The 22,774-nt window shown below is 51.3% G+C and overlaps 10 protein-coding genes across 10 annotated transcripts; 6 read left to right on the top strand and 4 right to left on the bottom strand.

The window, feature by feature from the left end:
- Positions 1–625: 625 nt before the first annotated feature.
- On the top strand, positions 626–4,505 carry ASPZODRAFT_12474 (hypothetical protein; the record flags this gene model as incomplete). Its single annotated transcript, XM_022721402.1, has 7 exons — positions 626–652; positions 718–1,497; positions 1,557–1,987; positions 2,036–2,178; positions 2,230–3,506; positions 3,560–3,699; positions 3,761–4,505. The coding sequence occupies 7 exons, from the start codon at positions 626–628 to the stop codon at positions 4,503–4,505; spliced, it is 3,543 nt and encodes a 1,180-aa protein (XP_022586171.1).
- A 226-nt stretch (positions 4,506–4,731) lies between these two features.
- ASPZODRAFT_445334 (hypothetical protein) lies at positions 4,732–5,599 on the top strand. Its single transcript, XM_022728354.1, has 3 exons — positions 4,732–5,318; positions 5,387–5,469; positions 5,521–5,599. Exons 1-2 carry the CDS (start codon positions 4,957–4,959, stop codon positions 5,430–5,432), a joined length of 408 nt encoding a protein of 135 aa, XP_022586170.1. The 5' UTR covers positions 4,732–4,956; the 3' UTR covers positions 5,433–5,469; positions 5,521–5,599.
- Positions 5,387–7,006, top strand: ASPZODRAFT_127775 (hypothetical protein). Its single transcript, XM_022721840.1, has 2 exons — positions 5,387–6,090; positions 6,167–7,006. The coding sequence occupies exons 1-2, from the start codon at positions 5,470–5,472 to the stop codon at positions 6,908–6,910; spliced, it is 1,365 nt and encodes a 454-aa protein (XP_022586169.1). The 5' UTR covers positions 5,387–5,469; the 3' UTR covers positions 6,911–7,006.
- Positions 7,007–7,041: 35 nt separating this feature from the next.
- On the bottom strand, positions 7,042–8,573 carry ASPZODRAFT_138735 (hypothetical protein; the record flags this gene model as incomplete). The annotated part of the gene is made up of 2 exons (XM_022724483.1): positions 7,042–8,239; positions 8,308–8,573. The coding sequence occupies 2 exons, from the start codon at positions 8,571–8,573 to the stop codon at positions 7,042–7,044; spliced, it is 1,464 nt and encodes a 487-aa protein (XP_022586168.1).
- An 857-nt stretch (positions 8,574–9,430) lies between these two features.
- ASPZODRAFT_88270 (hypothetical protein) lies at positions 9,431–11,326 on the top strand. Its single transcript, XM_022730325.1, has 5 exons — positions 9,431–9,807; positions 9,866–10,185; positions 10,246–10,541; positions 10,610–10,769; positions 10,827–11,326. The coding sequence occupies exons 1-5, from the start codon at positions 9,491–9,493 to the stop codon at positions 11,024–11,026; spliced, it is 1,293 nt and encodes a 430-aa protein (XP_022586167.1). The 5' UTR covers positions 9,431–9,490; the 3' UTR covers positions 11,027–11,326.
- Positions 11,327–11,675: 349 nt separating this feature from the next.
- On the top strand, positions 11,676–14,451 carry ASPZODRAFT_127772 (hypothetical protein). Its single transcript, XM_022721839.1, has one exon. The coding sequence runs from the start codon at positions 11,790–11,792 to the stop codon at positions 14,352–14,354; it is 2,565 nt and encodes an 854-aa protein (XP_022586166.1). The 5' UTR covers positions 11,676–11,789; the 3' UTR covers positions 14,355–14,451.
- An 80-nt stretch (positions 14,452–14,531) lies between these two features.
- On the bottom strand, positions 14,532–15,111 carry ASPZODRAFT_163462 (hypothetical protein; the record flags this gene model as incomplete). The annotated part of the gene is made up of 2 exons (XM_022726626.1): positions 14,532–14,890; positions 14,947–15,111. The coding sequence occupies 2 exons, from the start codon at positions 15,109–15,111 to the stop codon at positions 14,609–14,611; spliced, it is 447 nt and encodes a 148-aa protein (XP_022586165.1). The 3' UTR covers positions 14,532–14,608.
- Positions 15,112–15,428: 317 nt separating this feature from the next.
- ASPZODRAFT_127771 (hypothetical protein) lies at positions 15,429–16,624 on the bottom strand. Its single transcript, XM_022721838.1, has 2 exons — positions 16,519–16,624; positions 15,429–16,440 (listed from the first exon to the last, which is right to left on the bottom strand). Exon 2 carries the CDS (start codon positions 16,142–16,144, stop codon positions 15,464–15,466), a length of 681 nt encoding a protein of 226 aa, XP_022586164.1. The 5' UTR covers positions 16,145–16,440; positions 16,519–16,624; the 3' UTR covers positions 15,429–15,463.
- A 150-nt stretch (positions 16,625–16,774) lies between these two features.
- ASPZODRAFT_127770 (hypothetical protein) lies at positions 16,775–19,374 on the bottom strand. The gene is made up of 3 exons (XM_022721837.1): positions 19,274–19,374; positions 16,968–19,217; positions 16,775–16,898 (listed from the first exon to the last, which is right to left on the bottom strand). Exons 2-3 carry the CDS (start codon positions 18,935–18,937, stop codon positions 16,796–16,798), a joined length of 2,073 nt encoding a protein of 690 aa, XP_022586163.1. The 5' UTR covers positions 18,938–19,217; positions 19,274–19,374; the 3' UTR covers positions 16,775–16,795.
- Positions 19,375–21,050: 1,676 nt separating this feature from the next.
- ASPZODRAFT_156496 (hypothetical protein) lies at positions 21,051–22,586 on the top strand (the record flags this gene model as incomplete). The annotated part of the gene is made up of 1 exon (XM_022726269.1): positions 21,051–22,586. The coding sequence occupies one exon, from the start codon at positions 21,051–21,053 to the stop codon at positions 22,584–22,586; it is 1,536 nt and encodes a 511-aa protein (XP_022586162.1).
- Between the last annotated feature and the right edge of the window lie 188 nt (positions 22,587–22,774).

Below are 22,774 nucleotides of genomic sequence, written 5' to 3'. Positions count from 1 at the left end.
ACAAGCAGCGAAATGTTTGATATATGGCCAAGACTTTCTTGTCATGGTTCGGATTGAGGCGCAGCAACAAGCATACTTTTCACCGTGCGCTAATCAGGCGGCAAAAGAGTTGAGGGGGAGCAGAAATCATGAGTGTAACAGCATCTGAAAAACAGGCTATTTGATAATCGTCAGAGGAGCGTTACAGAAAGTCGACAGGCTGAGACGTCGTTGGAGAGAGGGGGGGAAGGCTAGATCGGCGCGTATCTTGGGCGCTTCACTCGGTCTTTGACCATTCATGCGGGACATGTCAGATCCTGCATGCAGCCCTGCAATAAGTCAGATTGAAAAAAGGCTGTGGCAGGTTAATTGATAAAAGGTTTTCTGATTGGAGCAAGGTATAAGGGTATAAGCTTGGGTGTGGGTGGATGCCTACCTTCGCACAGCCTCCCTACAAAAAAACATATTAGGATGAGACAATGACCTACCCCGCGATCACAGCAGGGGGGATTTGTCTTGTCTCGCAGGCTAAAAGCATCCTACCCATGGAAAGACTATATTATACTCTACAAACTCGGACAGAAACATACTGATTGCAAATATGTCTATCCCAAATCCGCAACAGAGTGATAGCAGATCATCGAATATGGCCTTCACTTTCGCTGAAGAAGAAGTAAGGATACCATTGCCTGGTGTTTTCGGATTGAAAATAGGGATACAGGATTGCTGACTATCTAGGTATTGTCGCCTCCGGAACATTCGGAATCAATATCTGGAACCTCGACACTGAAGCCGAGCACAACAAGACTCACGACAGAGTCTTTTCTCGATGGAGAAACGCTCCGTTCGAGATCAGGCTCTTTCAACTCATCTGTTAACACGGTGGTCAGGTCTCGAGCAGGCTCAGACTTGCCTGTATATGATGGCATTCACCCTTCGGAAGCACTAAGCCCGGACCGGCAATATGAACAGGACTTCCAGATAGAGGATAATAAGTTTGCGTTTTCGCCAGGGCAGCTGAATAAAATGTTAAACCCCAAGTCCCTTGCAGCTTTCAAGGCTCTGGGCGGCCTGCCAGGCTTGGAGAAGGGTCTTCAGACGAACATGGTGGCGGGGCTATCGGTTGACGAGAAACAAGTTCATGGCAGAGTCACATTCGACCAAGCAACGACACCCTCGAGCAAAGGTCCAGCAAACCTGACATATAGCACAAGCATATCTTCCGGTTCGCCTTTCGAGGATCGCATCCGGGTCTTCGGCCAGAACCGTCTGCCTGCCCGGAAAACAAACGGGTTTTTGAAGCTCTTCTGGCAAGCATATAATGATAAAATCATCATACTACTAACAATAGCGGCGATAGTTTCGCTTTCTCTGGGGATATACGAGACTGTCAGCGACGGCTCAGGAGTTGACTGGATTGAGGGGGTTGCGATATGTGTGGCCATTCTCATTGTTACAACCGTGACAGCTGCGAATGATTGGCAAAAGGAAAGACAATTCTCCAAACTCAACAAGCGGGTAAGTTATCTATTTTCTCGCTAACGAAGGCAATATAATGGGGAAGGCTAATCGAGTAGAACAATGACAGGTCGGTCAAGACGATCCGCTCGGGCAAGTCTTGCATGATCTCTATCTTTGACGTCACCGTCGGTGACATCCTCCATCTGGAGCCTGGCGATGCGATTCCAGCCGATGGAGTCCTGATATCCGGCCACGGTGTGAAGTGCGATGAGTCTTCTGCCACTGGGGAATCCGATCAAATGAAGAAGATGAGCGGGCACGAAGTCTGGCAGCGTCTCCTGGATGGAACAGCCACCAGCAAGCTCGATCCCTTCTTGATCTCCGGCAGCAAGGTGCTTGAAGGCGTCGGCACCTATCTCGTCACCAGCGTTGGGCCGTATTCTACCTATGGTCGAATTCTCTTGTCCCTGCAGGAGTCGGATGACCCGACACCCTTGCAGGCCAAGTTGGGAAAGTTGGCAAACTGGATTGGATGGCTGGGAGCTGGGTATGATTTCTCAACATAAAGAAAATCTGATGTGACTAATATTGTTAGTGCCGCTACCGTTCTATTCCTTGCTCTCTTGGTTCGATTCCTGGTTCACCTGCCGAATAACTCGGCCAGCCCGGCAGCCAAGGGACAAGAGTTTGTAGATATCCTCATTGTTGCCGTCACGGTTATTGTCGTTGCTATTCCAGGTTAGTAAACAGTCTATTGCAGGACACCATTCGAGAAACTAACAAATCCAGAGGGTCTTCCATTGGCTGTGACTCTAGCTCTTGCATTTGCCACAACTCGCATGGTAAAGGAGAATAACCTCGTCCGAGTCCTTCGTGCCTGCGAGACTATGGGTAACGCAACGGTCATCTGCTCGGATAAGACTGGCACTTTGACGCAGAATAAGATGACGGTAGTCGCAGGCACTTGGGGGTCTGATGGGAGTTTTCATCAGCTCGAGGAAGGCCATCCTGCATCCATGCACATCTCTGGATTCCTCAAGAACTGTTCCGCGGCCGTCAAGGATCTAGTTGTCAAGAGCATTGCTCTCAACTCGACTGCTTTTGAGGAAGAGAAGGATGGATGCAAACAGTTTCTCGGCAGCAAGACAGAAGTCGCCTTGTTACAACTTGCAAAAGACTATTTCGGAATGGATGTTGCTGTTGAGCGTGCGTCTGCGGAAACCGTCCAGTTTATTCCATTTGACTCGTCCCGCAAATGCATGGGTATTGTCTATCGCGAACCATCAATGGGGTACCGTCTACTTGTCAAGGGAGCCTCTGAACTGATGCTAGCGAGCTGCTCTGCCATCATTGCTGATACAGAGAAAACGGGCGTTCACATTTCACAGCTCTCGAGCGAGAGGAGACGGAAAGTTCACGCTGCAATAGGCTCATACGCCAATCAATCTCTCCGAACTATCGGAATGGCGTACCGGGATTTCCCTTGCTGGCCTCCACCAAACGCACAGACCTTAGAGGATGATCCCAGCATGGTCCGATTCGAGGACATCCTTGGCGACATGACATGGATTGGCGTCGTTGGCATCCAGGATCCCTTGCGTCCTGAAGTCCCCGCTGCAATTCAGAAATGCCGCGCGGCTGGCGTCCAGGTGAAGATGGTCACGGGCGATAACATTGCGACCGCGACGGCGATTGCCACGTCCTGTGGTATCAAGACTCCAGATGGGCTGGTCATGGAAGGCTGCCACTTTCGCCAGCTTTCAGACGCGGACATGGACGAGGTTGTTCCCCGTCTGCAGGTTCTGGCACGCTCCTCCCCGGATGATAAGCGCATTCTCGTCGAGAAACTGAAGCGGATAGGTGAAACTGTAGCCGTCACCGGTGATGGTACCAACGATGGTCCGGCTTTACGGGCTGCTGATGTTGGCTTCTCCATGGGAATCGCAGGGACGGAGGTGGCCAAAGAGGCGAGCTCTATCATCCTGCTGGACGATAACTTCAAGTCAATTGTCACTGCAATTGCTTGGGGGAGAGCTGTCAACGATGCAGTTTCGAAGTTTCTCCAGGTTGGTTTCTCATTTATTTTTTCTTTTTTGATTCTCTTGCTAACACTTATTAGTTCCAAGTAACTGTGAACATCACTGCGGTCATCCTGACTTTTGTATCAGCGCTTTCCAGTAATGAGAATGAGAGCGTGTTGACGGCCGTGCAGCTCCTATGGGTGAACTTGATTATGGACACATTTGCCGCTCTGGCCTTGTACGTCGTCCTCCCCCGATTTTTGTTTTGCAGATAGAGTGCTAACATTAAGTTCTTCCAGGGCAACCGACGCACCCACGGAGAAGATTCTGGACCGAAAGCCCGTCTCCAAGAATGCTTCCCTATTCACCATAACGATGTGGAAGATGATCCTGGGACAGGCCGTCTACCAGCTTGCCATCACGTTTATGCTCTACTTTGCCGGAGCCCGTCTCTTTGGCTTTGACCTGAGTGATGCCCACCAGCAACGCGAACTGGACACGATTGTGTTCAATACATTTGTGTGGATGCAGATATTCAACGGATTCAACAACCGTCGACTGGACAACAAGCTCAACATTTTCGAAGGCATCTTTCAAAACTACTGGTTTCTCAGCATCAACGCCATCATGGTCGGTGGCCAGATCATGATCATCTTCGTCGGCGGTGACGCGTTCCAGGTGACCCCTCTCACCGGCTTGCAGTGGGGGGTTTGTATTCTCTGCGCCATCTGCTGCCTTCCCTGGGCTGTTGTGCTGCGAATAGTCCCCGACAGACATTTTGCCGTTGTCTTCAACGGCGTTGTCAAGTGCATCAATTTAATCCTGTGGCCGTTCCAGAAATCGCTGGAGATGACAGTATACCCTGTCCAGCGGTTCACTTCGCGTCTTCGCAAGAAAGAGCAGACCAAGCTCTATACTTTTTCTGACGAAGAGGCATCTGTCTCAGTCAGTATGAGTATGAACTTGGAGTCTCCTCCTGCTCCTGAGAATGCAGTTGTGCGGCCGCCAACTGCCGTGCCTCCTATTACAATCACTCCATCTTGAGCTCTCATCTTTGCTTTGCTTGAAGATATAACATTTCACAGAAGTCTTGATTATCCGCGTGCACGCGGGTTATCATTATGAAGAAAGTCAATTCGATTCGATAAACGGAAGAACATGAATGGCTATCAAGGCTGTCTCGGTTTTCAGCCAACCACCACATACGTTCTGGGCAATAACCACGCTACTAACTAGCCAAAGTGCTATCTGCGCTTCTAGCAAAGAGCTTAGACATATACCTCCTTTCAGGACAAGTTCTTCTTCTATCTGTTATCCAGTCCAGGTTGGATACTGTACACTATGATGGTTTGGGATTTTTGAAATGACTTACCTAGAGCTTTTCTTCATGGCCATCATGAACATGGTCTGCTTTACTTGACTGTTCTTATACACTTCACAGGAGACAGCATTTTGAATTATTATATATTATCAAGACTACTTGAGGAATAGATGGATGTCTGAAGGAATCTTCAGAGTATTCCAGACTATCCTTCTAATACTACTAGTAGTATTCATATCACCGATTCTACAGATAACGTCTTTCACCCCTCCATTATTCTTTTCATCTACCATTAGGCAAACAATAGATGAATCTTGGATTCCCTCATGTGGACCCGGAGAAATTTCCCCTCAAAATGGCGATATTGAGGAATCTTCAAACCTGGCAGTAAGCCAATACCTCCCGATGCACTGTCTGCGATACGTCATAGTGTCCTGTGAGACGATCTATCTAGTAATAAGCAAAGAGACTATAGCGCATCCCGGTCAGATCATGATAGGCTCCTTCGTCCAAAATGCATCTTGGCGCGTCAATCAGTAAGCATTACTCGTATATACCCCGTGAATACTCCGAAGTAGATACTTAGTACATGGGTATAAATGAGTCTACTTTATCCATTGAAAAGATCCGACTATTTCCCACCAAGTTGAGATATATATAAAAAGAAAAAGTAAGAAGAAGAAAGCAATGGCATCACCACTCGCCGCCCTACAGGCCTTTCTACACAACCATCCAGACATCAAATGCACCACCCCCTCAGCAGCAGAGTACCCCTCTATAAGCGAGATATGGAATGTCGGCCACGCCGGAACCCCGCTGGCAATCGTGCACCCGCAGTCTGCAGACGATGTGTGCCGGGTGATCCGGTACGCGCGAACGGCAGGTCTACGATCCACCATCCGCACAGGCGGCCATAACCTCGTCGGGTCGACGATGGTGGAGGGCGCTCTAGTGATTGACCTCCGCGCACTTGCGGGCGTGGCAATCGCTGCAGACAGGCAGTCTGTTACTATTGGAGGAGGGATTCTGCAGGGCGAGCTGGCGAAGAAGTTGTGGGAGGAGGGACTCGCCACGCCTACGGGGACGGTTCCTTCGGTGGGATACGTGGGCTGGGCCATGTATGGAGGGTACGGGCCTTTTTCTGGGAACTGGGGTCTCGGAGTCGATCAGATCCTGCATGCCACGCTTGTGAATGCGGAGGGCGAGATTGTCAAGGCGGATGCTCGGCTTTTGAGGGGGATCCGTGGTGCTGGAGGGATGTTGGGAGTCATTGTCGATCTCACTGTCAAAGTGTATCCTCTCAAACAGGTAAGGGGGGAAGAGAAGGGGAAAGAGGAAGGAAGGAGGAAGATTCAGTTGAGCTATAAATGCTGACTTCTTCTAGTTTCTTGCAGGATCCATCCTGTTTGAATCCCAGGATATCAAGAAGACATTCACAGAATTCAATGCTGCATATCGACAGATCTTGAACGACGGACTACCGCCCGCCTTGACGATCCAACAAGCAGCGCTCAACGCACCCACGGGCAGGGTGTTCGGTGTGATTTTTGCATGGAGCTCAGACGACGTGGAGGAAGGGCAGCGCTGGCGCGAAAAGATCGCCGGGCTGGGAAACCCGATCATGAACACCGTCGCGGTCGTCGACATCCCGACCTGGCTAGCAGGGAACCAGGCCCTCGTTGCAAGCAGTGGCTACGGGTTCAGCCATTCCGGGAATCTGTATCGCATCACGCCCGAAGTCACAGAGACAATCGGCCGCAACTTGGCGCAGATGCCGTTTGACCCGGCAACGATGTTCGTAATCCATCCACTGCGAGGTCCCTCTGCGGCGCCGAGGGAGGATTCTGTGTTTGCCTCGAGAGAGCCTCATTTCATGCTGGAGATTTTGGGTTTTGCCGTCACGAAGGAAAACAGGCAGGCCGCCGAGCAATGGGCGGCGCAGACGGCCAGGGAGATCCACGACACAGATCCCGGTAACCTCCTGCCCACCGCGTATATTTCTCTGTATCACTTTGCGGAGCCAGTTCCGCTCGCCAAGTTCTTTGGAACTCACGTCAAGGAGATCCTTGCGTTGAAGGAGGAGTATGATCCTCACAATGTATATAATCTGCCTCGTTTGCAGAGCTAAGCTCTGCAAGATACTCATGGTTGGCTGGGGGCGCCGGTGAAAACCCCTTTTCGAAAGCATATCTCAAAGTTATGATGAATATTGACAGTACGAACAGAACGTAATGTTTATAGTTATATGTATCTTTGCATCTATTTAAGGTTTTCTGGCGTAAGCTTCGAGTACCTACGCAGTCGCTGGCCGTACTTCATAAACAAGAACGGAATGGGAAGCAAGCAAACGGCCACGCCGCCGATGATCGAGACGGCGGGACCGACATCCAGCGCACGGATCATAGGCTTAGCCGCCAGGGGAAGCCCCGCGGCCATGATGCTGCGGAGAAAGGTGACGGCAGCGGTAGCGCTGGCGGCGTAGATGCCGTACATGTCGATAAGGTAATTGAGGCACTGTTGGAAGATGCAGTTAAACCCGGCACCCAGGCAGAGGGCAGCCAGACAGGGTAAGATCCATGGATGGGGAGGTTTTGCGGTCCAGGCGAACCAGAAGGCGCCGATCACGAATAGAGGCGCTCCGAAGGCCATCGGGGGTAGCCGGGCTTCAGGGACGGGCCGGCCGTTTGCAGCCTCGGCGATGCGGTTGTAGCGGAACTGGTTCCAGACATTAAGACCGACGGAGGAGATCACGCCGATGAGGAGTCCCAGAAATGGCAGCGAGGCGACAAGCGGATCCCAGCCTCGGATGTCTTCGAAGACGATTGGAAACACCTCGAGGGTGAGGTACATGACGCCGTAGACGAAGGAGGCATAGGACGCGATGCACGTCACGATGGGCTCCGTGAAGAGCATGCGCAGTGGCCGTGACAGCTGCTTGGTGACGATGGATTGGAAATCCAGCTGGATGTGCTCCTGCGGGTGGTAATACCGTTGTTCGCCTGTCTCTTTCCGCAGGCGCTGGGCTTTCCGCTTCAGCAGCACCGGCGGGTACACCTCGGGCAGACAGAAGAAGGTAAACACGAAGGTGGCCATGACCCAGATGGCGAGAATATAGCCCGTCCAGCGCCAATTGAGATGAGGGTTGAGGACGACAGCAGCCCCGATAATCGGGCCCAGGGAGGGTCCGCCATTCACGGCCACGGCGTACAGGCTGACTGCGATCCCACGTGTCTCTCGACTCCACATGTCCCCGAGGGCGGCTGTGACATTGCTGATCGGGGCAGAGCCGAAGAAGCCCGTGAAGAAGCGGGTGATGTACACCGAGACGGCGTTGGTGCTTCTCGCAGTGCCGATAGCGAAGAGTGCCTGGCAGAAGACGGCGGGGAGGATGCTCACTCTGCGGCCCCAAATCTCGGAGATCGGGGCCCAGAAGATCGGGCCGCACACAAAGCCGATGCTAAAATTGACTATTATTGATTTGATCTTCTAAGACAAATAAAAAAAAACAAGAAGAAAAAGACTCACAGGTACATGCTGACATCCAACACAGCAACCTCACTACTCACCCCAACATACTCAGCCACGATACTGTCGGTAGGCGTCATGATGCTGGAGCCGAGACTCCCCGCCAGGGCCAACATGCCCAGCTGAAAGGTCACCCACGCTTTGTACTGGATAGACCAGTTCAGCGGATTCTGGGCTTCTCCGTCTTCCCATTTGACGAGATAGTCCGGATCGGGAGCCGTGCTCGGCTGCTCCTTGCTATCGCCGCCGAGCCCAATTGGCGACATGTCGATATAATGTTATCTAGGAAGCCGCACTTCGCTATCTTGGCCTTCGTTTTTGTGTAAGTCTGTTTCTTCCTCCTTTTCAGCGCAGTCATTGAAACATGGATTAGCGCGTCGCTCGGAGATAAGCTGGTTGACTAATTCTGAATTAGTAATTAAATCCTCCTCGGAGACAAAGCCGAAATAATTGTCAACGAGACTGGATGCCGATATCCGGAGGGGGAGAAAGGGAGAGAGAGAAACGAACATACTATTATAATAGCATCATGGCTGGCGGAGAGGGCCGTAGGACGGAGATGGCCGCAGCCCTCATGCTTCCCAGCTCAGATAACAGCGTCTCATCTGCTAGAGCTCGGTGGGATCCCTTCCCCTCTCTGAAAGACAGGCTGACGATACCTGGTCATCAATCTCAATGCGTGCTGTGAGCCGTTGACATGTCTTCTTTGCTTGCTGGTCGAATTGCTTCGAACTCTCATTTCGCCCTTTCTTTTGCTGGGAGGAGGAGGAGGAGACGACTTTCTACCATCTTCCGTGGTGTTATAATAGTTCTAGATCGTGGAATATTGATGGCCAGGTTGATGGCGTCTAGCAAGCTCTGCTCCTGTAAATATGAGTGGTGTAGGATCAGAAGTTGATCATGAAGTCGGGTTTTGGCTGGCAAAACCCACGTGCTCCATGGTTCTCGCAGAGTGACAGCATTACATAATATATAAAGGTAGATATATAGTTATTATTGATATTTTATTATAAGATTAAATATAGTTTCCAATTCGAATTTAGTACGGAGTATTATGTGGTATAGTAGTATAAATACTGTATGAATACTGTAATGGCAACCTGGTTACGCCAAGAATCATGTCCTTTAAGCGACTTCAAGGGGCAATCTGCTTCATCCAACCAGCCATTTCCAGCTGTTGAACATGCCAGTATTTGTAGGAAAATTGACAGGAGTGCTTTCTTGCCTCGGGCTCTCCGTAACTGGCGTTGTGCCCAAATTGCGGAGTCCGTTGACAAGAACAATAGCATCGGGATCAAATCTTCCCCCCCGACAGTTCTTGACCTCAGGCTTTGTGACCATTGACTCTGCGGAGAAGATTGAAGAAGAGGAGCTGCCATCATATGTTGCAGAGAAATACTATCCTGTGGCCATTGGCGAGATTCTTGCAGCGAGGTACCAGGTTGTTTCGAAGCTTGGCTATGGAATGTCTTCTACCACCTGGCTTTGCCGTGACCTTGAGTAAGTACAGAAATAGGTAGGTAAGTAGTAGGTATTTGTCTTGTCTAACCGTCTCGAGTGGCCATGGGTTCAATACGTTGAAAATCTGTGTCCGTGACCAGCGACCAGTTCGTGAGCTTGCAGTCTCGGATCACCTTAGAAATGCCAGCGATGATCACTTTGGCAAGCGATTAGTTCGTCTTATCCTTGATTCATTCGAAATCTCCGGCCCTGATGGAAACCACACTTGCTTGGTCTACCGACCTCTTGGAATGAGTTTTACTGAATTCCAGAGCCTATGTCCTGACAATAAGCTACCAGTGGATATGCTTCGAAAGGGTGTCCAGCTCGTTCTTATAGCCTTGGCTTTTATACACGAGAATGATGTCGTGCATACCGGTGAGCTTCTCATCACTGATCGTGGAATAAGTACGGCGACTGGCTAACAGGTGTTTCGAGACATTTCGGCAAACAATATCCTTCAAGGAATCGAAGACACTTCGGTTCTCCGCCAGATCGAAGAAGATGAATTGGCGAGGCCAATTGCTAGAAAGATCCTGAATGATCGCCAGATTTACTTTTCTCGGCCAGTACCTGTCAGCGCGGGATTACCCGTGCTTTCTGACTTTGGAGAAGCTAGAGTTAGCAAATCCAACCAAAGAGGCGATATAATGCCAGGTATTTATCGGGCTCCAGAGGTCATTCTGGATATGGAATGGGATAACAAGGTGGATATTTGGTCAATAGGTGTCATGGTCAGCTGCTCCAGGCTCCCTTCATCTTCACCCTCAAGTATATTTATTGATTCTGATGGAAAAATCAGGCCTGGGATATGGCCACAGGCGGTCATCTTTTTCTCGCAAAGAAAGGAGGCACTCTTAATGATGAACAACATCTGGCGGAAATGGTATCACTCATGGGACCTCCACCTCCCGAGTTTCTGCAGAGAAGTGTTAAATCTCTCCGGTATTGGGATAGCGAAGGTCTTGCATATTTCCCCCTTTTTCTCGCACTTTTATACCCATCTGATAAGAATATAGGGAATTGGAAAGGCTCTGTGCCCATACCGGAACAATCATTGGAAAGTCGAGCAGAGCAGTATCATGGCGACGATAAAGAGCTTTTTCTAAGCTTCCTGCGACGAGTGCTATGCTGGGTACCTGAGGCGCGACCTTCTGCCGAAGAACTGGCCTATGACGACTTTTTGATGCAGCCAGTCCGGACAGATTCTCTTGATTAATTGCGTTTGTCTGTTGGGGATTGTCAAGCTGGAGGTTGTCAACAACAGGCAAGTGCCAGGTTGAGGTCAGGTGACAGTATCATCCTCAAAGCAGTTTAGTGGTCATTCTGTATTAGGAAGTGTAGGCGAAAAGTGGGGTCAGGAACAGGAATCCAGAATAGGACTAGTCAGGACAATATTATGACTAAGCAGTATGCCTCAGGCACAAGAGGATTTTTATTGGGCTTCAATTCTTTTCCACAGCCAGAATCCATCAAATGCCGGCGGTAGTGGCGTTACCTTGCAGTTAAACATACGGAGAAACTAGTTTACTAGTTACTCAGGGTAGTTGACTATTAGTTACTAGTTATGTATTCTAGTACATCGAATCCTGTCTGGTGGTTTGCCAATGTGTCGGCAATTTCGCCCAGTTTCTCTACACTGTCTTAAGTTGCCTCTCGGCCACTCCGTCAGCAAAGCTTTTCAGGAACTTGGCAGTGGCTCAGCCACTACGAAGAGACTAACAGACCATTAGTTAAGTTGAACTATTCAGTTGTACTTACTGTTTGTAGTATAGACCTGAATAGTTTGTAGTAACTAGTTGTGTATGTAGTAGTAGTATCGACTTTGATTTTTAGCCTCTAATCTAGACCTTCATCACGCCCACCCTTTTCCCCTCTTTTCTTCTTCTCTCCTCCCTCTCTCATCCTGTTTCTCCTGTCATTCTTTCTGTCACTCGTTTCTCCATCATCAGTTGATTAATTGAATGATAATTGAGACCAGCATGTCAGCTTTCCTCCTGACTCTGGCCCTCGCCTCCTCCCTGGGCCTCCAGGCCAGGGGACAGCAAGTGACTTGCTCCGACGTGCCCTCGACCAACCTGGTCGCCAACCCGTCCTTTGAAGACGGCACGACCGACTGGTCAGTCAGCAGTTCCTCGTTGACCACCACGACCGAATATGCTTCAGACGGCGACTACTCGCTCTATGTCCCCGGATCTCTCTCCTCATGGGCCATCACGCAAACGTTGGACAGCCTGGAGGTTGGCGTCACCTACGATATCTCCTTTGACTACTATGTCTGGGTCAGCTCATCCAACACGTACCACTGGCCCTGCTCCATGCACCTATACCATACTGTTCTCGCCGATTCCAACGTCATCGCTTCTTTCACCGGCGTCACCTTCACCGCATCAACCAACGGGTGGCTCACGCTGAGCGGCACCTGGACACCCACCTCCAGCGAAGATCTGTTCGGGGTCTCGGGCTCCTGCAGCACCTTCCATAATGACAACATTGGCGATATCTATCTGGATAACTTCCAAGCCATCCGAGCTACCGCAGTGCAGACCTGTACCACTGCATCCCCGACTCCTTCGGCCACGGCTTCGTCTGTCACCTCCTCAGCTGTAGCCTCCTCAGTCGTGGTGACTTCTTCGGCCCCGGTCTCTCCAACTTCAGTTCCTTCTTCAGCAGCTGTCTCTTCTTCTTCTTCCTTTTCTTCTCGTTCCACTCGTTCAAGACGTAGGCCGTGTGCCACTCCGTCATCGTCTCATGTGTTGAGCTCCAGTGCATCCCTGCAGAGGACTGCCTCCCAGACTTCTTCCCTGACGGCGTCATCTCGTCCGACAAGTTCAGCCAGTCTCGGCAGAAGCTCCTCCACTCATAAACCCTCCTCGAGTATCATTCCTCCGTACCACAGATCCACCACGACCGTCTTCACCACTGTGACTATTCCCTCGACTACCACCATTTGTACCAGTTCTTCCGCTGTACCGTTTGGTTCTTCCAGTCTTGTGGCTACTACTACGCCCACGGGATCCAGCTTGGCGACGGGATCTAGCTCAGTGGTAACTTCTACTGCGACAGCTTCTACTACAGCAGCAACTGGATCTACCGCAGCAACTGGATCTACCGCAGCAACTGGATCTACCGCAGCAACTGGGTCTATCGCAGCAACTAGGTCTACCGCAGCAACATCCGGGTCCACTGTAGTAGCAACCGAATCTAGCACGGCGACAGCTGCTACTACGGCTGCAACTGGGTCTACTACAGCCACAACTGAGTCTACCACGGGAACAGCTACTACAGTGACAACTGCTACCACCGTGACCACCGCTCATACAAACACGGTTGAATTGACCACCTCCACCATCCTTACCACTCGCACTTCCACCGTCACAGCGTGTCCCTCGACAGTCACCGACTGCCCAGCCAGGTCGCGCACCACCTATGTTTCTACAGAGACCGTGGTGGTCTCGACCACCGTCTGCCCAGTGACAGCGACCGAGTCGGCGACTGCTACATCCGTCTCATCTTCTACCACCGAAAAGTACACCACTTCAACCGTCTTCTCTACTCGCACGGCCACCACCACCGCCTGCCCCTCACACAAGCCCAACTGCCCGGCTCAGTCACGGACCACCTTCCTCACTACAGAAACTTTCGTCGTCTCTACCACTATCTGCCCTGTCACTGCCGAACGCGCTACTGCCACTCACATTGCTAGTAATGGCGAAAACACTTTGTCAACGGCTTCCACCACCACCTCTGCTTTGTTGAGTACCCGTACTGCTACCGTTACTGCCTGTCCGTCCGGTCACACGCATTGTCCTGCGACGGAAAGTGTGACTGTTGTGACGACTGAGACTTTGGTTGTTGGACAGACTACTTATACTCTCCCTGCTACCGTCACTGGTAGCTCTGGTTCTGGCAGTGGAAGCTCTGGAAGCTCTGGCAGTGGAAGCTCTGGAAGCTCTGGAGGCTCTGGCTCTGGCTCTGGTAGCTCCAGTAGTGGCAGCTCCAGCTCCGGCTCCGGCAGCTCCGGCAGTTCCGGCTCTAGTTCTGGTAGCTCTGGTTCCGGCAGCTCTAGCTCTGGCAGCTCTGGTTCTAGTAGCTCTAGCTCTGGCAGCTCTGGTTCTGGCTCTGGCTCTGGCTCCGGAAGCTCTAGTTCTAGCAGCTCTAGTTCAGGCAGCTCTAGTTCAGGCAGCTCTGGCTCCGGCTCTGGTTCTGGCTCCGGCAGCTCCAGTTCTAGCAGCTCTAGTTCAGGCAGCTCTAGTTCTGGCTCTGGCTCTGGCTCCGGCAGTTCTGGATCTGGCAGCGGTTCTGACAGTGGTACTGGAAGCTCTGGCTCTGGCTCTGGTAACCACACCAGCACTCAAACCAGCTCTGCCTCTATCTTCACAACCCTGGCGGCGGGTACAAACAGCAGCAGAACCAGCACGACGCTGTCGACTCCCTCAACGACCAGTGCAGTCTCGCCTGTCTACACTGGCGCGGCATCTGGACTGGCTTACGGTGTCTCGCTGTTCACAGCTTGCATCATGGGTGTCCTTGTTTTCTTGCTGTAGCACTTTGCGTCTTTCCTCTTTAGCTAGATGATTCCTTGCCATGATAACGATCATATATAATCATATAATATAATATAAACCAAGTTATTATAAACCAGCTTATTATATGTAGTTCAATAACCAGGTAACTACCTAGTTGAGTACTAACTAATAGTCCTAAGTATAGCTGCTAGACTACCCCGAAACTCAATCCTACCTAGATATAAAGACTCTCAAGACAGAATATCTGATCTTCGAAGCATTCAGGGCGTATATCACCCAGAATGACCCTGGAGATACCACTTCGCCGCCTTCTCCGGCCCATCAAAATGAACCCTCTCCCCCGTCATGTTCGTACGATCAAAGTACTCCGCCTGGCTATTCCTCCCCGACACATACGCTCTGGTCTCTTTCCCCAGCTGCACATTGACGTGGTACCCTTTCCCCTCCTCGGTGGGGTTCGCAAAGTCGTAGTCGTCGCGGATATAGAACGATTCCCCTGTTTCGACGACTCGGCCTGTCACCCCTTTCATGGCGGGGGCAAACTGTTCTCTGCCCTAATATTAAATTAATAAATTTATATATATGTATATAATGTGGAAGAGATGATTACATTCGAGGTATAGTGTGTCGCGTAGGCGGCGTGTCCGTCTCCACCGCTGGGTCGACCGGCTTCGATGAATTTGTCGACCTCCAGCGTGTGCTGGCCATTGTTTTTCACGTAGGCGATGGCATCTTTGCGAGGGCTTTTACTCGACACGATCTGTTCTCTGCCCATGGTGTGGTATTGAAGATAAAGAAGTGGTTGTTCGTGTTGGGAGGTTGTGTAGGTGGAAGTGTCGAGTTTTATATCTGTTTCTTATATTACTCAAGTGTGTGATCAGCCTCACTTTCAGCTTAAACACGAGATGAGGCTGAACTGAGTTGAGGGTCAGTTGACGTGGCTCCAATGAGTCACTCACATCCCATCTGACAAGGCTGAAGATGTGGAGTACAAATGGTTTCTTAGTACTTTCGGGGATACCTGGTATCTACTTAGGATCTATACGAGAGACAACAGTCGCTGCTACTGCCTAGCCTCTACATGTGGGGAGATTGCCAAGTTCAACTATATTCATTAAGATATACTCTCAAACAGCTAGAATAACCATGATCAACGGTATCCAGCAGATGAAAAACCCTGAGAGAGCTGGAAGATGGGACCCTGCACTTTGGGTATTGGTAGATGAGCTTGCGGGAACCACTGATTCAGTCTGGCTGACTTCTTGAGAGGATATTTCCGTGGAGGGCACTTTAGTAGAAGAGACTTCCGTACTTGCGTAAGTTTCTGGATTGTCGCTCAAGTAATACGAAACAGATTCCAAGGTGACCGTATTCGACGGGAATGGTACCGAACTCGCAGCCGACGACGATTTGAATGCGGTTGTCGGTTCAGCCGTGTAAACATATGTCAAAGAAACACCATCACCTGTTTCCTGGATACAGAGAGTCGATGTGTATAGATCACAGGTATATCCTAATTGACAACACCCGCCATCGGCACATATCACTGTACCGTCACATATCTCATCACAGACAGGAATACCGGACGACGTGGTACATGCAATTCCGCTTGGACAACATCCATGGCCATCCGCGCAGAGCGTCTGTGTCGCTTCAGGGCACGAATATTCCGTCGTCTGGCGGGCAAAAATATCGTGAAGGCCCTGGTTCAAAAGCTGGGTGACGGGTACCGCTGCGAGGTGCAGGCTGCCATGAGCAGGAGTTATGGTATAGAAAGATAAAGCAAGTATCAAGACCTGGATGTTCATCCTCCACTTTCAGTGAATCAGAATCAAGCCTATAGTGGATTTAGCTGAGACCAAAAAGCTGATGGGAATCTCCTGATAACCGAGTATACGTCAGCATTTGCAATAACAAGAGGGAGCCACTAGACTCTACTGTGGACAGTCCAGGGTGAAATAGCAGTCCTGAAATAGCAGTTTTTCGCTCGAGGTCAGGTCGCTGCAACACCCTCGTATTACGCCCTTGGCCCAGCGCCACGAAACCCATTTCGACAGTCTGTCTACTGCTCACATCGGTTTCCCCGCATGAACACGAGCAAAGGCTGAGGTTTAATAGAGATCAGTGAATCGTAGCTCATGCCTATCCTTCAGATGGCTAGGAAGAGCTGTCCTTGGCCTACCTTGACCCTATAGGAACGGAGATGTCGGGCATACCTCATGCTATGACCCTATGAGGAGTAGCATGAGATGGGAGATGGATATATCACATGTCTTCTTCAAATCAATTGTCTCTGAAGACACACGAAATGATGGTTTGTTGTCAAAGGACAGAAATCATACGGAGGCCCAGTTGGGCAGGCACATGACAGGTCAGGTGATTATCGAACCTCCTTTCCTCTTCTACTGACAAATTTATGAGTTACACCTTCATTGACTGTCTGATGGTTCTAAAATCGATCACTGTCCTGTCCATCTCGCCATCCATGTCTGAATGTATCTCTGCATTAGCCCTGCAGAAACAGGGTCTTTTACCACAGCCAGCGACGGACAGTCACGAAGGGTACGTTGGGTTTCGAAGACTAGACTTTTCTCCTCTGTTGAGCCTCCCTGACCATATTTTCCTCGCCAGAAATCGATGAGTTTGATGCTTGGGTTCTTCTCCGGGTCCTGTTCGCTCGTTGCTAGCCTCTGCAGCCATTCCTGCGGCGTCACGGTCTCAAAATCGGGAAAGGCCGATCCCTTCTTGAGAGCAGGAAGCAGATCGTTTGTGAAGCTAAACGTGTGCGGGTTGACAAGATGATACACCAGGTCAACATCCGGACAGACAGTGTCAATTGCGATGTCTGCAATCGCTCTTGCACAGGAGTCGACAGGCAGCCAGCTCGGTCGTTCATGCAACTCCGGCAGAGCGCCGGTTGTTAGGATACTGCGAAACATGAGTGCTATAGCCTCTGTGTCGTTCCAGTTCGCGCTGACGGTATCGCCACTGAGCTGCCCGATACGCAAGATTCGCGCCTGCATGCCAGTTGCCCGCATCGCGGCACGAGTGATGTGTTCTGTGACGAGCTTTGACCTGCCGTATCCGGTACCCTGCGCGTGGCTTAAATTCTCAATGACCGTCTCCAAGATGGAGGCTGGTTTCGGCGTGTTGCTTGCCGTGCTCACACTGGAGCAGAAGAAGAACCGGGCAGGACTCGGTAGGTTTGAGCGTAGACAAAGGTTGATGAGATGGTAAGTACCTCTGATATGATGCGTTTCGAAGGACCGCACGCCCAAGTTGAAATTGACGGCCCAGGCGCTGTGGATGACACAGGTCAAGGATGAGCGGAGGTGTTGAAGGCTGGTCTCATCGAGACCTAGATCTTCCTGGGAGAGATCACCGGCAACGACTCTCAGTTTTGCAGACTCTTCGTCTGTGAGAGAAATGCTGCGGCTTGCTAGCGCTCCTTTCAGGCGATCCTCGGCTTCTTTCTGGCCCGAGGCGCGTACAATTGCCCACACCTCAGAGACAGTTGGCCGCTTGAGCAATTCCGCAGCGATGAACGCCCCCAGATTGCCCGTGGCGCCAGTGACCATTACCACTTCCGTCTCTGGTCGTTGTTCAATAGTCGGAGTATGCTGAGGGAAGGAAGAGTACCTCTCGATCAGCTGGCGCATAACCTGCAGTTCATCTTCCTCTTCTGCCGCTTGACCGGTTCGCATCTGATAGAGATGCCTTGCCAGGGCACTGACAGTCCCTTTCTCAAAGACAATGTTCTGGCTCAGCTCCCCCCCTTCCTCGCCGAGATCCAGATCGGAAACGATGTATCTCCAGATTCGCGTCGTCTGCAGGCTGTCCACACCCGCCGAGAAAATGTCGGCTTCCACGCTCAGCAAAGGAACGCCCAGATCATCGCGAAATTTGGAGAGCAGCCATTCCTCCAGCTCTGGTATGCTCTTTTGGAGACCGCTTCCTTTTTTCTTTCCACTGCCTTCGAATGCAGCATATGCTCGCTTGATGTCCTCGTCAAACTGCTGGTAGACCTGGGCACGGATACACGTTCCCTTGTCTGTCGCTGGATACTTGACATCAACACCTTTGATCACGACCAGCTCCTTGGGGATGCGGGAAAACGTCTCAGCACGAGCATTGGCAGCCTCCACAGCTGGCCAGATGGCTTCGAGAAATTCGTTATCGCTCAAATGTGACGCTTTGCCCGCTGAGCGGAAAATAAGGGCCCCTGGCACATTTCGCTGGAAGCCGAAGACAACACACTCTTTCACGGTTTCTTCCTCACGAATCCGGCCCTCGATTGGAATCGGAAGCACCTTCTCCCCATTAACTAGTGTGATGCGGTCATCCAATCGGCTCAGATATTTGTAATGATTGCTCTTAGAGGGGTGACGAGTGAACAAGTCAGCCGTCCGGAAACTGTTTTCTGGGTTTGTGATACTAAACGGTGGCTTCGAGTTAGAGGGTCCTTTGCTCGGCAGTCCGTCAAGAGCAACACATTCAAAGACTCCCGGTGCGATCTCATCCATCAAGACATGATCTGCGACGGGTCGGTGCAGCCGCATGTACTGCCACTCGGTGTCTCCCGGTTCTCTGAAGGATGTCATAATCTGACCGGTTTCTGTGGCGCCGTAGTTAGCCACGAGATTGACACCCTGAGCGACAAGACGGTCCCCTAGATCGTCGGGACAGCTTGAGCCACCGTATAGTACTAACGACGGCTTTGCTAGAGCTTGTACGCCCTCGGGTTTCTCGGCTAGCAGCTTGATCACATAGGGAACGGCACTGATCTGCTCGGGCTGCGCGACCTGCAGCGCATCAAAGAGGTTCTGATAAGTGACTGGCAATGAGTGATTCCCCAGATACGCCGGTGCACGCGTATAGAGTGCACGTCCCAATTCCATGAGGCCATGTGAGTGAAATAGTGGGCTGATATTGAACAGGCGCAGTCCGAAGCTTTTGCGAAAATTCGCCAGCGTCTGCAGGTTCGTCAAGAAGATTGGCTTTGGGAAGCCCGTGCTGCCAGAGGAGTGCAGGATCCAGGCCATCTTCCGACCTTCGTGTGCAGGGTCTACACTTTCACGCATGAAGCGAGGAGAGACAAGATGTTGACCGAACCAATCTCCCCGCTGGATGAGGGGGAAATCTAGACATCCTGGCCGCTCGTTGCAGATTTCTGCTACCGTGTTCTGATGCTGCTGCGTGATCACTAGCTGGCGACAATCTGCCAGTCCGAGTAGACGAGCAAGCGCCGGCGCCGTCAGTCGTGGAGACAAGAAGAGCACCGCATAGCCCAGTCGATTGAGGGCAAAGAAGGTCAGCACAACTTCAAAGCTCGACCCAGCCAGCAGGGCAACTACTGGAGATTGTTCGAGGGAGGGATCCTTAACACATTAGTGACGAACGGGTGAGTGCGTGTGTGTCAAATGGGGTTCTCTTACCGCCGGCGGAAGCCCATTCTTTATATAGTACCGAGCAGCGACATCTGTATACCGGTCCAGATCCGCTGCAGTGTGAAGTTCAAAGTCCGCCGCTCCACGGACAGGATAACAGATGAGCGGTCTGGTGTCTTGGTCTGGCTGCGCGGCGTGCGAGCGCAGCATGCCATCGAGGGTCATGAACTGCTCGATCGGCGGGTATCCGGCGTGCAGCGTGCCATTCAACAGGCGGGCCGCAATGTCCGCTGCCCTGGAGGGCATCGCCGGAGCAGCGCTGGCGGTGAGGGTGGTCGTCGTGGTTATAGTAGCCGTTGCCATGGTTGTTTGAATTTCTACTAACTACAACTACACATCTATGGGGTGAACCCAGAGTCTTATACAACACTTGTATTATGCGATTGTATGGCGGGGTTTTCCATGGTGGGTTTCCGCTCGGATTTCCGCTCGGATTTCTTCCTCCAGTGCGGGAGCGGAAAAGAACCCGGCATAGAGTATAAAGGTTTCTAGACTAAATTCATATGTCTAGCGATACAACACAATTGGAGTGGACTTATTGTATGATACATACCTGACTATGTAGCTAGTTACTTTGCTATAACCTCCCGACCCTTCAAGTATAACTACAGACTCCTCAGATACGGAATCCGGGAAAGAAACGGAAATCAAAATGTGCGATTGGAGATACGAGCTTAAGCCCTCTATCGATAAGAAATAAGATAATATCGTATACAAGTATATGGGACACACCTGGGCAGTAAACAACACCGACATCATCTCATCCTGCAAGATAAAATGATGTCCACAGAAGCTGCTGTTTCTGTGATTTCATAGTCCAACTGTCCAAGTATCTCTTCACAGATACTGGCGGGAAAACATCCACCAAAAGCGGGGAGGTATGGGGATACCCCCCGGGGTGGTCCCTCGGGTTTATACCGAGCACAGGAAATCCGGGGATGATCTCCTCGGACTTTGACCGAGCGGCGAGAGCCCCGTAAGGCTGCGGAGAGAAGTCCTGGTGATATTTCTTTTTACGAGGTATACTTGAAAGGATTCTGACTCCCTTGCTCCTTCTCTCAGCATTCGATTTCCCACCAGTAAACTGGTGTACAGAGGAATCCTTGGTTGGTTGTCTCCAGCAGATCAGCAAGACGATGCGGGGAAGGCCAAGACCAAGATATAGATATAAATTGGGGGAGGAGTGAAACATTTTAGAAGACAGTACTAGTCAGTTAATTAATTAATCTCAAGAGTGGGAACACTAATATTAAGAACGAACTATACCATGTTAAACCTTCGCGGTAAATGGCTCGTCTACCTGATCACGGTGGTCAGTTCGACGGGTTTCTGTCTGTTCGGCTACGACAATGGCTTGATGGGCCAGATCATCTCGGAGCCCAACTTCCTCGACATCATCGGTAACCCCAATGCGGCCGTTCAGGGCTTCGTGGTCTCCTCGTACGATATCGGATGCATGCTGGGCGCCCTGGCCGCGGTGCTGGTCAGCGAGCAGATTGGCCGTCGCCGCACCATCATGCTCGCCTGTGCTGTACATCTGGTCGGCGACGTCATCAACGCGTCCTCGTTCTCGCTCGCGCAGGTCCTAGTGTCTCGGATCATTCTGGGTGTCGGTCTCGGTCTATTCACCAGTGCCTCGCCCGTCTGGCTGGCTGAAACGGCCACCGCGGAGATGCGAGCCGTCATGGTGGCCGTTCAGCTGACGTGTCTGATCATCGGCACAAACCTGGCCTACTGGGTGGATTATGGTCTGGGGTTCCTGAATAATGAGATCAGCTGGCGGGTCCCGTTTGCCCTGCAGGCGGTTTATCCGATTGTCGCCTTGGGCTTCACGCTGTTCCTTCCCGAGTCCCCGCGCTGGCTCGCAGCTCACGGCCACACCGATGCGGCCATTACCGCGCTGTCTGCGCTGCGTGACCTACCAGAGGACCATGAACTGGTCCTAGCAGAAATGCAGGACATCAACTCTGCGATCGAGCTTGAGACCGACGGCTCTTCCTGGACTGCCCTCTTCAAGCAAGGCCCGAGCAAGGTGCGCACGCGGGTCATTGTCGCCTGTGCCGCGCAGTCGATGCAATCCTACTGCGGGATCAACTTTGTGGAATATTATTTCCCCTTCATCCTGAAAAACTCGGTCGGCCTGAGCACCAACACGGGAAATCTCGTTTCCGGGTGCTCGCAGATCTGGTTCCTGCTGTCCTCTTTTCTGACCTGGTTCATCATCAACCGACTGGGGCGCCGACGGCTGTTCTATTTGGGGAACATCGGCATGGGTTCCTGCATGATAGCCGTCTGCATCACGCTGTGGAAAGATACCAAACCCTCCGACACGGCAACCGTGGTGTTCTTCTTCCTTTATCTGTCCTTCTTCACCTGGGGCTGGATGTCGAACATGTGGACGTACCCGGCCGAGATCCTGCCCCTCCATGTCCGCAGCAAGGCACTAGCCCTGTCCGTCTTCTTCCTTTGGGCGAACCAGTTCTGGACCGTCGAGATCGCCCCGGTTTCCATCGACAATATCGGCTGGCGCACGTATATCATCTGGGCGGTCCTCAACTTCGCCTCCTGCATCATCGTGTATCTGTATTTCCCCGAGACCTCGTCTCTTACCCTCGAGTCGGTTGATTTCCTGTTCTCTTCCTCTAAGGATATTAGAGAGGTCGTCGCGAAAAGTGAAAACCTGTGGGCCAACTCCATCCGCCTCGAGGTTGGAGCTGCTGCTGCTGCTGCCACTGCGGGAGATGTTCAGGAGAAGGCGATCGAGGGGGGTGCTGGACAGTCATCTCACTTGGAGGATGCCTAGTACTTTGTTTATATGTATAGCTAACAGCACCTGTTCTGTAGTCCATAGAATAAGAAATACCTATTTGGTTCTGTGTCTTCTGCCAGAGGTACTAGACTACTAGTCTTGCGCTTCTTATCACTCCTAAGCACCTATTTTCGTCAACAAGGCGACTTGCTGAGAGTAAGGGCTTAATATACAGCCATATA

The sequence above is a fragment of the Penicilliopsis zonata genome (genome assembly GCF_001890105.1).
Source record: "Penicilliopsis zonata CBS 506.65 unplaced genomic scaffold ASPZOscaffold_1, whole genome shotgun sequence".
Taxonomy (NCBI): domain Eukaryota; kingdom Fungi; phylum Ascomycota; class Eurotiomycetes; order Eurotiales; family Aspergillaceae; genus Penicilliopsis; species Penicilliopsis zonata.
Note: the sequence above shows the minus strand (reverse complement) of the source record. Positions and strands in the feature narration are given on the sequence as shown.

What these genes read in the sequence shown, in the direction of transcription:
- ASPZODRAFT_445334 (XM_022728354.1), top strand. Translation starts at nt 4,957, where the DNA reads ATGTCTGAAGGAATCTTCAGAGTATTCCAGACTATCCTTCTAATACTA. An exon ending in GCATCTTGGCGCGTCAATCA is followed by an intron (nt 5,319 to 5,386) that starts GTAAGCATTACT and finishes GGTATAAATGAG; the next exon opens with TCTACTTTATCCATTGAAAA.
- ASPZODRAFT_127775 (XM_022721840.1), top strand. Translation starts at nt 5,470, where the DNA reads ATGGCATCACCACTCGCCGCCCTACAGGCCTTTCTACACAACCATCCA. An exon ending in AAGTGTATCCTCTCAAACAG is followed by an intron (nt 6,091 to 6,166) that starts GTAAGGGGGGAA and finishes GACTTCTTCTAG; the next exon opens with TTTCTTGCAGGATCCATCCT.
- ASPZODRAFT_88270 (XM_022730325.1), top strand. Translation starts at nt 9,491, where the DNA reads ATGCCAGTATTTGTAGGAAAATTGACAGGAGTGCTTTCTTGCCTCGGG. An exon ending in GAATGATGTCGTGCATACCG is followed by an intron (nt 10,186 to 10,245) that starts GTGAGCTTCTCA and finishes AGGTGTTTCGAG; the next exon opens with ACATTTCGGCAAACAATATC. An exon ending in CCGGTATTGGGATAGCGAAG is followed by an intron (nt 10,770 to 10,826) that starts GTCTTGCATATT and finishes ATAAGAATATAG; the next exon opens with GGAATTGGAAAGGCTCTGTG.
- ASPZODRAFT_127772 (XM_022721839.1), top strand. Translation starts at nt 11,790, where the DNA reads ATGTCAGCTTTCCTCCTGACTCTGGCCCTCGCCTCCTCCCTGGGCCTC.
- ASPZODRAFT_127771 (XM_022721838.1), bottom strand. Translation starts at nt 16,144, where the DNA reads ATGAACATCCAGGTCTTGATACTTGCTTTATCTTTCTATACCATAACT.
- ASPZODRAFT_127770 (XM_022721837.1), bottom strand. Translation starts at nt 18,937, where the DNA reads ATGACATCCTTCAGAGAACCGGGAGACACCGAGTGGCAGTACATGCGG. An exon ending in AGCATCAAACTCATCGATTT is followed by an intron (nt 16,899 to 16,967) that starts CTGGCGAGGAAA and finishes AACCCAACGTAC; the next exon opens with CCTTCGTGACTGTCCGTCGC.